Raw genomic sequence first — 13,901 nt, 5'->3', positions numbered from 1 at the left:
GTTTAGTGTCCAATGAAAGAAGGTTGGCATGGGTGCCAGTCGCCGAATTTGGTTCGATTTCGATTTCACTTGCCTCAACAGGTCTTCGCAAGCAGGGATTTGTGTCCAAAGAAGGAAAGGTACGCATAAGTGGGCTGGCTACACCCCTGGTAAAGGCCACGGGTTATGGTCTCACTTGTCTTGCCAGGTCTTCTCACACACAGCATATTTCCAAAGGTCTCGGTCACTAGTCATTGCCTCGGTGAGGCCTAAAGTTCGAAGGTCGTGCTTCACTACCTCATCCCAGGTCTTCCTGGGTCGACCTCTTCCACAGGTACCCTCAACTGCTAGGCTGTGGCAGTTTTTCACACAGCTATCCTCATCCATTCTCGCCACATGAGCATACCAGCGCAATCGTCTCTCTTGCACACCACAACTCATACTTCTTAGGCCCAACTTTTCTCTCAAGGTATTAACACTCTGTCGAGTATGCACACTGACATTAGAATATTATTAACAGCATCATTTAGCATCTACTTTTTCATGCCTTTTCCAGGCGGAATTTCTGGAGATAGATTCTCTATGGCCAGATGCCCTTCCTGTTGCCAACCCTCATCTGTTTCCAAGCATTTTTCACAGAAAACTAGAAACAAACATTGCTTTGTAACACAATGATACACATTTACAATCATCACATGATGTTAAGATAAGGCTGTACACACACACTACTATTCATGTATCTGGAACATTACTACAGCTCCACAGATATACTACATTGCCGTTATCAACCACATATTTGATACAGTGATGCTACTCCATACTCACACAAACATCCATCATATCCAAAAACTGATTTAGCAAGGGCGGTGCTATGATTCACAAACATTTTCTTTTATTATCTCTGCCTCTTCTAACCCTGACAAAACAATATCTGCTCCTCTGAACCAGAAAATTACATCCCGCTAACCCTACAGCTCCTCTTTCATTAATCTCCATTGGCCACACTCCATGTACCCAACACTAGATGCTGAAAATAAACATCATTCTCAATCAGGCTTGAAGGGTCACAGAAACTAATAAAAAAAATAAAAAATGTGTGGTGAAGTGCCTAAGCCATAGTTATGTTTAAGCACTTGTGAGCATGAGTGCTTTTATTCATACTTACTTGTATTAAGCCATGTTCAGATAACTGTGATGACTGAAAATGATCTTTAAGGAGATCTTGAGAAAAGCTGGTGTGCATCCTGTAACCTTCGGCCTCTTTTACCTGGTCCCCACACAAACGATATAGGTCTACAATACAGAAGAAAAAAAAACAGTATGAAATTAAGCACATCAACAGTAATTAGAAATAGCAACACAATCATCATCAACACTACCACAACGATGTCTAGACTGTCACACAACATCCATATGATTAACATGGGATTTTTCAGCTAGGCAGATGCTACCTGTATAGAAGATATGGATCAGTGGAGCACAACTGTTTGATCAAGTATCTTTATGTCTATCATAGCTGTGCTCAATCAAGGTTAACACAAGAGTAACCCAACAACAAATATTACTTCAAATCACATTGTCTCTCAATATTGCAGCCATATCTTCCTCAATAAATTCTTCGCCAGCTTTAAAATTGGGACCAAATGTTTAAAATCCTGGAGCTTATGGCAGAATCGTGTTACAATGATGACAGGACAAGAGCCAGAATGCTGAAACATAACACATTTCATATCTACATGACAGTGGTTCATAGTTGTGAATTGTTCTGACAAGGTTTAAAAGTAAACATCATATGATTGTTCTGTTTAAAATCACAATATATAGAAAGAGATTTTATTTCAAATTTGTACAACTCATGCCAAAGTGGAAAAAGAGGTATTAACACTATTTTTTAAATACACTGTCAATGTTTCAATTAAATTAGTAAAACAACTTTGCTGTTATTTAGCTGGTGTTTGGAAAAAAAAGGCTTTAATCTAGGTATCTTTTAGACAGGAAATTTGTATCATGGAACCAAGGGTAGTCATGAGTGGATTGCTATCAAAAGGGTTAAAATGATGAAAGTCTATACTAGAATGGGAAGTTAGATATTAAATAGATAAATGAATGAATGCGGTGGCAATGATCCAAAATATATTAACATCACCATTCAATGCATGTCTTCCATGCTGGCATGGGTTGGATGTTTTCACAGGATCCAATAAGCCAGATGACTGCATTGGACTCCAGTGTCTGGTTTGGCCTGGTTTCTACAGCTGGATGCCTTTCCTAATGCCAACCACTTTACAGAGTGTATTGGGTGATTTTTCCTGTGTGATCAGTATGAGTTAAAGTCATCAAGTAACTTGCAAGACAAAGGAAAAGCCTACAAGGGTAGGTGGCTTTATGGGAGGTGTGGAACAACTAGAGGTGTCTTGCTTTAGAGGAGATATATGGCTACCACACTGGGAAGAAGATAGAGACATAGCTGACAAGATGTCAGAGCATAAAGATGTTTGGACACCACAGAAAAATATAAGTAAACCAAAACAAAGAAAAAAAAACAATAGGGAGAAGGTAAAGAAAACTGGAAAGAGTAACTTCCCTCATTAGGTAATACAAACTTAATTAAAACATGTAAAATTACCTTTGAGTAATGAAGAGGCCCAGAGCTGAACATGTACATCCGGGATTTTACCAGCCAACTGCATGGCTGGAGTTACCATGTTCATGGCTTCCTGCAACAGAAAATAAACATAGCAGATGATAGCAGAGAGAACTATTCCTAGAGAAATATATAGAAGAAATGGATAACTAAAGTAGGGCTTTACTGTTTGGATTTGTCTGGGATGAAATTTTGGGTTCTATTAGTTCTTTCTTAAACATCATCTCAGCAGAATTTGAACTAAGAACATAAAGAGCTGGAAGAAATACCACTAAAAATTCTCTCTGACATGCTAATGATTCTTCTAACAATGATGATAAAGACAAATTGATAAAGTTGTTAGTACATCAGACAAAATACCTAGCAGCATTTCTTCCAGTTCTATGTTTTGAGTTCCAACACCACCAAGGTCAGCTTTGCCTTTCATCTTTTCAGGATCAATGTAACAAATTTCCCTTTCCCCATTAAAATCACTGGCTTTCGACCAGAATTTGAATCAAAACAACAACAACAACAACAATAATAATAATAATCTTTCATATTATAGGCATATTTGGTAGAAGGGAGCAATCAATTACATCAACCCCAGTGATTTATTTTATCAATCCTGAAAGGATGAAAGGCAAAGTCAACCACAGTGGCATTTGAACTCAGAATGTAAAGACAGACAAAATGTCACAAGGCATTTTGCCTAGCGTGGTACCAATTCTGCCAGCTCACAGCCTTAAACTCAGCAGAAAAGGTTAAAAGAAGAGACAGAAAGCAGACATTATAAGTCAAGATTTCTTATATGGGTAAAAACGGGGGTGGGTATTGCTGACTGGATCAACTTCTGTGTATGATAGATCCTTATTTTATTGATTTTGGGTAGAATGAAAGGCAAAGTTGGACCTCAATAAGATTTATACAAAACTAACATCTTAAGATTTGTTTGCCACATAAAACACTGGCACTGATTTAGTAACATTTTGTAAACTTCAAACATACTGACTTCTTTTGATTAGTCACAGCTTTATTTGTTGCTGTTGAACCCAGATCCACTCTGATCCAGCTGCATCATATTCATAGAGACTCTAGACATGACTTTCCACATCTCAGACTACATTATCCTTGTACTTCATTAAGACAAGAAGAAATTTTACTAACTATTTCTAGCAGGTTGAGCAGCCTTGCTGACTCATCCTGTTGTTTTTATAAGAATTTCAAGAAATTCATATTAAGTAAAAAAAAGTTAAAGAACTCATTTACTCTTTTACTTGTTTCAGTCATTTAACTGCGGCCATGCTGGAGCACCGCCTTAAGTCGAGAAAATCAACCCCAGGACTTATTCTTTGTAAGCCTAGTACTTATTCTATCGGCCTCTTTTTTCCGAACCGCTAAGTTATGGGGACGTAAACACACCAGCATCGGTTGTCAAGCGATGGTGGGGGGACAAACACAGACACACAAACACACAAACATATATATATATACACACACACACATATATACGACAGGCTTCTTTCAGTTTCTGTCTACCAAATCTACTCACAAGGCTTTGGTTGGCCCGAGGCTATAGTAGAAGACACTTGCCCAAGGTGCCACGCAGTGGGACTGAATCCGGAACCATGTGGTTGGTAAGCAAGCTACTTACCACACAGCCACTCCTGCGCCTAAAATAAGTGAATTCTTTGCAATTTTTTCCTGAAATTTCCATAATTTCAATTTCAAGTTTCTAATCCCATTTTATATAATGACAAAATAATTATCTCCCTTGTAATAGCTGTACCCATTAGGGGAACCACATGTTCATACTGTTTTTCTTTTTTAAAAATAGTAGTGATAAAATATCAGCAACTGAGTGACACTAGTATATTATCAGTATATTACAATCCCTTATCACTGCCACCAACATAAATACAGTGAACCAATGATTGATCTGTCAGTTACTTGTAATCCCTGACAATAAATAATGTACACCAATCATGATATAAAAAAATGTCAAAAGACCGTAAACAGAAAAAGTGGAATAAATTTTCAAAAATAGCAAAAGAACAAAAATAACAGAAAATAATGAAGCCAAATTATATTTACCCTGCTATTTCCTAATGATAAAAATATATGCCCTAATAAAACCAGTGAACATGATGTTAAACGATTTAAGTCTTCAGCATTGGCCATTTTCAGCGTCTCGCGTAGGTAGCGTCTGAAGAAAAAATACAGAGATAAAGAAATACAGGTTAACAAAACCAAATACAAGAAGAGAATAACTACAATACTTTTATCAATTTTCCCACTTAACTACTACCATTCTTATTTCTTTATTGCCCACAAGGGGCTAAACATAGAGGGAACAAACAAGGACAGACGAACGGATTAAGTCGATTACATCGACCCCAGTGCGTAACTGGTACTTAATTTATCGATCCCAAAAGGATGAAAGGCAAAGAACGTAACGGCAGACAAAATACCACTAAGCATTTCGCCTGGCGTGCTAACGATTCTGCCAGCTCGCTGCCTACTACCATTCTAAGTAGGGAAAAGAAAAGCATATTCTATGAATTTCTTCCAGACGTTTTCCATCTTTGATGAAATGTCTCACTTCATAAAATGTTTAATAAGCCAGAGGTTATGTCATGCAGATGATCACTTCTAAAAAGAATGAAATAATGCTTCATGATAACCAATGATTTTTATGAACGTTGTATGAAGTAAACAAAAACAAATGCAAGTTCTATGCAACTTTTTCTTTAAATTTCTTCAATTTCAATTTTCTAGACCTGCTTTGAACTATGACAAAATGATTTATCTAACCTCGTAATAGCTGTGACAGTTAGAGGGACTGCAAGTGTATGAAGAATATGAGTTGAGAAAAAGTCATAAATATTAAAATTTATAGGGAAGAGCAAACAATTATATGACATTCATGCCTTTCTCCAAATGAAATAAATGAAAGAAAATGGTTAAAAGAACAGATTAAAGTCAAGTTCTAAATTATCTATGGTGATTAGCTACAATAATTTTACATCACCACAGCACACTTCATGTCTAGAAAATATAAACTTTCAACTTATCTTTTTTTTTTACTATTTTACATCCATTTTCCAATACCTGCATAAACAGATTCTTTTTTTTTTTTTTAAGTTGGAATAATTGTTTTTACAGTTGAAGATATTTCCTACTATCAAAAATTTAACTGTGAAGAAGCAAGACAGATTTGAGGGTATTTTTTTTTTTAATCAGTGTGGAACAAGAGTTATGTACCTTGTTGAGCAGTATGCTACAAAGGATAATAAAATATTACCTCCTGACCAATCAATAAGTAATCTAGTACCCTAAATTTTATAACCATTCTATTTTTATCTTTGATTTTAAAGCAAATTCAACCAAAAAGAAGATAGTTTTAAAACAATAGTTTGAGAAAATAGGGAATTGTGTGGTGAACTTCTCTTGATCACAGTCACAAACTCAATTCAACATACCACATATTTATTTCTACAAAGATTAAACATCAATATTGATTGCTTATATATATAAACAAAACACTTCATGAGTATTAATCGCTTTTATAAACACAAAACCTCATTACTGTTAATTGCTTATATAACCACAAAGCCTATATAAAAATAAGGTCTCACAGTCATACATTAAAAAAAATTAATGATGCACATTAAGAGAACTGGCATTATAACATGAAGGTATGAAACTAAATGTAGGAACTTATTTTGTTTGTCACTCATTCTACTTAATCCATTGACCTTAATGATCTCTATGAGGAATATGAGAGATGAGTTGGTGAAATATGATCTTCACTTGTTGAATCTCACAAAGAGACCAAGACTTCTTGCAATTTGCTGTGCTTAGGAAGACACATCAAACTAAGTGAAATCGTGATCATGGCCAGCGCCAGTGACATGTAAAGGGCACCCAAGTCAGTGACACATAAAAGGTACCCAGTGCACTCTGTAGAGTGGTTGGCATTAAGAAGGGCATCCAGCTGTAGAAACCAAGCCAAAATTTTGATACAGCAGAAAATAAATAATTAACACAGCCAATTAACTTGGGAAGTAATCATTTTTCATGCTTTTTTTCCCTTTAAAATACTGTTTTTAAAACCTTTTAGCGTTTAAACCAGCCATATTCAGCCCAAATATTGTTTTATGTTCAAACCAGCCAGATTTGGCCTCTCACACTATCCTACAAAGTCATTCTAAAACTAAACAATCACATTGTCAAAAACTCAAAGCTTCAAGATAATGCATGATTTATTAAAAACAAAGTCAATAAATAAGCATTGCATATGACAGAGTTATCTGAATCCTAAAGGCTAAAACCACAAGTTTCATTTTAAACAACATTACTTACTTGGCTTCATTATAGCCTGCCTGAAAGAATGCCTGCAATCCACGAACATAAAATGCAGAAGCCCGTAAACTGTGCGAGCTGAAAATAAGATTAAGGCAAATTTTATCAAGAACAAATAGATGAAAGAAACAGTGAAGCAAAAATTAATCTTGAGAAAAGTTAATTTCAAGAAACACCAAAGGCTTCTTTGCGGGGGCATTGGGTTGCATTACTGAGGCACTTAAAATCTATTCATTCACTTTCTTATATGTGTTTCTTTCTTACCAATGTGAATTTTACAGTCATCCAGCAATGTTTTTAATTAATATTTTAAATCCATTTTTGTACATGAGCATATTAAGCTAATCTAAAATATTTTTTTTTCCAAAATATTCCACCCGTTTTATGCTCAAACTGGCCAGCTCTGGCCTCTTACACCAACTCTACAATGTCATTCTAAAAATTAAGTTACCTCATCAAAATCTTAGAGCTACAAAATTATGCATGAAGCATTACTTTTGATAGAATAATGTGAATGCTAAAGGGTTAGATAGAATATAAAACAAATTTTTAAAACCTCAACAATAATTTTTTTTTTCTGAAAATGATACGAAATAGACTTGTCAATAACTTTATTTACATTATTTACAATTGACGGATATTTGACCTCATCTTGTTTGTTGTTAACATAATGTTTTGGCTGATATACCCTCCAGCCTTCATCAGGTGTCTTGGGGAAATTTCGAACATGGGTTAACAACAAGCAAGATGAGGACAAATATCCGTCAATTGTAAATAATGTACATAATTCCTCATCTCTTAAATACAGAACTGTATTGTCAATAACTGTCTCCAAAAAGTTTATAGTTGCCTCTAGAAAAATTACTTTTATTTACAGTTTATTTTATATTTTTAAGACAATCCCTTTTTGATTCCATGTATACAAGTTAACTCAATTTACATCCATGCTGAACTAGAAAATACAAAATCCTTCAGATAACTAATTTGCTTGAAGCCTCATAAACACACCAGAATGGCCTACTGGTAATAGACTTTTTCTCTGAACTCTTGGATTATTTTCTCTCTTACATTTGATAAGGGAAATCACTCCCAATATGTAATAAGAACATTATTGAACAACTTATTCAAGGTAATACAATAGCTTGTCTTTGTCTTCATTTATTGACATCTCTTATATATTGTACCTAACTTCATCTGCATTGCTTAAAGATCTTCTCAAAACAATATTCTGTCATTACAACTTTTAATATAATTTTTATTCCAATAAGATGGTTATTATACATACCCGATTCGGCTCATTACTTCACTGTCTGTTGACAACCTTCTATCTCTAGAAACAGCACATTAAGAAATAATTAATGACAGCTATATAAAACAAAGGAGGGAGGAGGGATGAAGAGGAGAGGAGGAGGGATGAAGAGGAGAGGAGGAGGGATGAAGAGGAGAGGAGGAGGAATGAAGAGGAGAGGAGGAGGGAGGAGGAGGAATGAAGAGGAGAGGAGGGGATGAAGAGGAGAGGAGGGGATGAAGAGGAGAAGGGGATGAAGAGGAGAGGAGGAGAAAATGATTATAGCATTAAATTAAAATTGCCATGTATATATATCATAGTATATGTATATACACCATTAGAAGGCCTGATGCTGTGTAATTGTCTAAGATAAACTTTTTCCATAGACTTGTGTTGAAAACAATACATATTCGAGCAAGATAAACACCATCAAAGCAGTGACTCGCAAGAACAAATGTGTTTGGCCACTGTTATGCACCTGATTGCCATCTTGTTAAACAATCAACATTACAACTGTCCTTCATTTAAATTCCAAGCTAACCCTTTTAACACCAACTCACCCAAGACTGGCCTGGTTCTAAGATATAAACTTCTTATTTTAAGGTGATCTAAACAAAAACCTTCCATCCAAATTTCATGTTAATCTTAATGTTCCAGATACCAGCTTAATAATGACAAATTTATTTTACTAAATTCTTTATTATTTTCAAAATCAATTGAAGCAAAGGCATTGTATTTCAACAGAAATGTGATAACAAAAGGTTTAATACTCCTCTTGAACCTTTGTAATTCAAAATCTGCACAAAAGACATGAGCAGGGAGAGTGTTCCAGACAGCTCTGACATTCTGGGATGGAAGAACTGAATGTAGGGATTAATGTTGGGCTACATAATTCATAACAATTCAAGTCAGGTGTTGAAAACAACAATTTTACGATTATTTTGTATTTAAATGTTTACTAGCTTTATGAGATAAAAACTCATTAACTAAAATTTATGCTTATGGAAATAAAGAACAGTTGAAAAATATAACTTACGTGGAAGGAGAAACCTTCTGGGGTGAAACTACTGTTTCCAGAAGACTTATTAAATCTGTTTGTCTATTTGTTCGTAAATATACAATAGCAAGGTTCAGTTTTACAAATGTTCTTAAATCTACATCGGTAGAAAGCTGCAAGGATAAAAAAAAAAGAAACAAAATGATGAAAATGAAAAGTTAAACAGAAAAATATTTGGGTCAGCTCACACACTCAACTAATGATGCCTCTCATCTATTTACAAAAGACAGTAAAGGAACCATTATGTGATTGCTTGACACCTACTAGAAATAGAAGCTAAAACCTATTTTGTCCACATCGTGGATAATGTAGTCCGAGATATGTACAAATGATGATGCTGATGATTTAGGTCTGAAACATATTTAATAAGTCTGCTAGATCAGAAATAATCAAAGTTCAACAACAAACCAGACTGTAGTTAGCCAAGTGAAGTCAATATATTTAAAGTTAAGGTCGCAAGCTGGTAGAATTACTAGCATCCAGGTAAAATGCTTAGCAGCATTTCATTCGTCTGAGTTCAAATACCACCAGACTTCACCTTCTGAGTTCAAATGCCACCAGAGTTCACCTTCTGAGTTCAAATACCACCAAGGTCGACTTTGTTTTACATCTTTCTGGGGTCAATAAAATAAGTACCAGTTGGGCACTGGGGTCAACGTAATCCATTTTCCCTTCCTCTGAAATTGCTGGCCTGGTGCCAAAATTTGAAATGAATATATATGTAAAGTTCACCCAATTGTTACTAAATCAATGCCTGCATTTAATGTGGCAGATGAATAAATATTTCTGTTTTGAACATTAAAGCAAATCTTAAAAAGCTTATTTTCTATGAATTTTATTGAAGATCAATTTTACCTTTTGTTCCGCAGAGGCAACTTGTGTGACTTGCCTACCTTACAGTTCTGTGATGAGGAAACAACATCAAAGAGAGGAAATGGCTCTTGTACCATACTCTAGTTAACACATTCAACAGATCAGATTTCTTCCAAATGAAGATTTAAAGAAGATAGTTCTACCAATAAGAGATACTTGGTACATTTCATTTTAATTTTGTCTCAACACTGGTCCAGCAACAACAGTTGTAGCTGTTTAAACCAAGCAGATGTCTGATCAATTGATGACATTTCAACCATCTTTTAACAAAATATACAGAGGACTACTTTAGCTGAGGTGTCCAAGCATTCCATATCAAAATGTTAGAGTTTCAGTTTAGGGAAATTTAACTATTATTTCTAGCAGGTTAGTCAACCACATAGCAACTCCCTTATTCTTAAATTTATACAGTGGAACATCATTTTACTTTGATTCTTAAAACTGAATATCACTTCATTGAAAGAGAAATTCTAGAGAATATAACATCAGTGAATTAGCCCCCCCCCCAAAAAAAAGACAAAGAAAAAAAACATAAGATGTAACATCTACAGAATTTTTGCCTAACATAAATGAAGGTTGAATTTGCAGCAGAAAACTTACTTTAAAAGCTGTATTAAACTGTGACTCTGCTGCCTCCATACAGTTCATAGACATAGCATAAAGGCCCTAGAAGGAAGGAAAAGACAGAAAATATTAATAAAAGTACATGAAAAGCTTTTATGTTGTGTGTGTGCATGTGTTTCAGTGAATGTTACCTTTATGTCCAATAAGTATGTCTTATCCTTAAACAGGAAAAAATATCAAGTTGTGACATTAATTTGTTTGTTTTACATCTGTTTTTCCATGTTGTCATGGGTTAGATCAGTGGTTCTCAATCATTTGTTTTGCCTACAGACCCCTTTTGATCCCTATTTTACCTCCTGGTCCCTACTGGTCATGCAATGTTTAAAAATATCCTATTATATTTTTTTTATAATTAAAAATTATTAGGAATTGCATTAAAAAAATATATATTTTGTGTATTGTAAAAGTATAACCAATTTATTGCAGATAAATTTTAACAACAAAATCTTATATGGACCCTCAAGTGCCCTATGGACTCTGGTTGAGAACCCCTGTGTTAGATGAATACATATAACCAAGGGATTATTCTGCAGCTGGATGCCCTTCCTGTTTCTAATCCTTATCTGTTTTTCAAATAAGGGAGTTTTCAATCAACTTATCTTCAAGAGCGCAAAGCTACTGGGTAATTTGTTGATGAGGTTAATGTCAACCAACAATACCATCTGCAGCTCAGCTCAGCACAGAATGTAAAACATTCACACAGATACAAATATATACACATAATATGTGTATATGAGTTAAATAAAACAAACAACAAAGAAGTAGAAAATAACTAAAGACAGGTCACTCACTAATAGTGTGTGTATTTGAGCTCCATGAGTTGAAAATAACCTGGGTTGTTGTTGGCAGACATTACAAGCCTGGAAGATCTGAAAGGAGACAGAAAATGCAAATAAATATTATTATTATTATTATTATAATCATTACATTAACCCATTACCTACTAGTGATCTCATATGAGATCACTTAAAAATTACAAATTTCGTAATTATCTATCAATATTTACACATATCTAACCTTTTTGCTATATCTACTAGGTATATTTCTCCGATATTCAAATGAGGTCTGCTAATTTTTCACCCAATATCTCGCTTATTTCTATTTAAAATGTTTATTTTGAAATGTTTCTAAGGCTGTTTTATGCTAGAAATCAAAGTTTTATAAAAAAAATTCCAGTTAATAGAATTATGGGAGGTAATGGGTTAATATTTAAAATATTATACGGTTATTATTATGGTGCTTTTCACACACACACAAACACACTCATGCAACATTAATCACCCCTGCTAACCCTTATCCATCATTTACTAGATCCAACTCTCACAACAGTTGTTCTTCCTTCATTAAATTCACCTCCTCATCCATTTCCCACCTCTCATAATCCCATACACCCCCACACTCCTGATTCTTCTGTTTCAACTCACTTCATACCTCAAGGGTCCACAATCACTCCTATTCTCTTTTCTAAACTGTATGTAGTCATGTAGCTCCTCTACAGTAAGAAACCCACCCTACTCTAGCCCCTTCTCTCACACTTTAATCCCTCATCTATTATAAATCTGCTCCCTCAGGATCAGGGTTCATAGTTTTGAAAGCTGCATGGTGACCTTGCCAAGTGCTGGTAGCATGAAAAAGCACCCAATACACACAGTAAAGCAGTTGGTTTTAAGAAGGTCAACCAGCTGTAGAAACCATGTCAAAAACAGACATCATCATCATCAATTAACATCTGTTTTGGACAGTGTGGCCAAACATCCGTTGTCCATGCTGGCATGGGTTGGACAGTGTAGCCAGAGCGGGTAGGGTGTTGCACCAGAGTCCAGTATGATTTGGCATGGTTTCTACAGCTAGATGCCTTTCCTCGGGCCAATCACTAGAGTGCACTGGGTGCTTTTACATGGTGCCACACAATGTGGCCCTTGGACCCATCAGAACCTATGAAATGGTTCATCTTATACCACTATAGAACACAGTCATTAAATTACAACTCATTATATAAGTGCGCTAATTTACAAACAGATTTGGTTTGGATGACAGAATCCTAGAAATGTCTTCATAGTGCTCTGAAATTTCACCATTATATCAACTATAAAATAACTCTGATCTAATTCCTCCTTCACTCAATAACCCAAAATATCTGCAACAAGGTGATGCAGCAACTTCTGTTCTTAGCAACAGGATTTTTTTATAAGTCCTTTGTTGTACTTGAAGGACCGAACAGTCAACATGAGATGTGGTTTAAAAGGCACCAGATTTTGTTTTTAATCAATATTAATTAACAAGATTCTAAGAGAATCTCAAAAGAAAACTTGTCAACAAACAAAATTTTAGAGTCATCCACATGTGAAATTCATTTCTCAGCCTATTCTAAGACAACAAACCCACCTGATATATCTACTGTCTGATTTTGTTACATAATCCATACTTTTTACATGTGTGTGTGTGTGGTGTGTGTATATATATATATATATATATATATATATATATGTGTGTGTGTAGTTCATTTGTTTAATGCTGGTTTTCTGTGGTAGCATGACTCACTCATCCTCTCTCTATGAAACTACAGAATTACACAACCCTAGAATTTGACAAATATCCATTCATTTTCACCACCCACTATTCCTTGGAAGCTCATGGGGTTAGAGTCCTGGGTTCTTCCCCCAAAGTGTCCTATCAGAAGCAAGTGACATTACATGACTATCTAAACCCATATGTTTGACATATATAAGAACAAAGCTCTTTTTCTAACAGTATTATTGACATTAACTGTCCCATATTACTAATCTCCTTTTTATTGATCTAAACATTATCGTGAACTGTCCTATATCGCTGTAAATGAAACACCAAAGGATACAGATCATCATCATCATCATCGTTTAACGTCCGCCTTCCATGCTAACATGGGTTGGACGATTTGACTGAGGACTGGTGAAAATGGATGGCAACACCAGGCTCCAATCTAATTTGGCAGAGTTTCTACAGCTGGATGCCCTTCCTAACACCAACCACTCAGAGAGTGTAGTGGGTGCTTTTACGTGTCACCCGCACGAAGGCCAGTCAGGCGGTACTGGCAAAGGCCACGCTCATCTCGC

At 35.3% G+C, this 13,901-nt stretch overlaps 1 protein-coding gene across 1 annotated transcript in view; it reads right to left on the bottom strand.

Annotated features, from left to right (window-relative positions):
* The window catches only part of LOC106874245 (MAU2 chromatid cohesion factor homolog), an 84,943-nt gene that overhangs the window by 10,367 nt on the left and 60,675 nt on the right, over positions 1–13,901 (bottom strand). Inside the window, exons 11-18 of the mRNA XM_014921901.2 lie at positions 11,601–11,678; positions 10,786–10,851; positions 9,292–9,425; positions 8,253–8,297; positions 6,968–7,045; positions 4,697–4,808; positions 2,606–2,696; positions 1,145–1,272 (exon numbers count right to left, since the gene is read on the bottom strand). Of these exons, the coding sequence (XP_014777387.1) occupies positions 1,145–1,272; positions 2,606–2,696; positions 4,697–4,808; positions 6,968–7,045; positions 8,253–8,297; positions 9,292–9,425; positions 10,786–10,851; positions 11,601–11,678 (732 nt within the window). The remainder of the gene's footprint in view (positions 1–1,144; positions 1,273–2,605; positions 2,697–4,696; positions 4,809–6,967; positions 7,046–8,252; positions 8,298–9,291; positions 9,426–10,785; positions 10,852–11,600; positions 11,679–13,901) is intronic.

This window comes from Octopus bimaculoides, chromosome 2 (assembly GCF_001194135.2).
Source record: "Octopus bimaculoides isolate UCB-OBI-ISO-001 chromosome 2, ASM119413v2, whole genome shotgun sequence".
NCBI lineage: Eukaryota > Metazoa > Mollusca > Cephalopoda > Octopoda > Octopodidae > Octopus > Octopus bimaculoides.
Note: the sequence above shows the minus strand (reverse complement) of the source record. Positions and strands in the feature narration are given on the sequence as shown.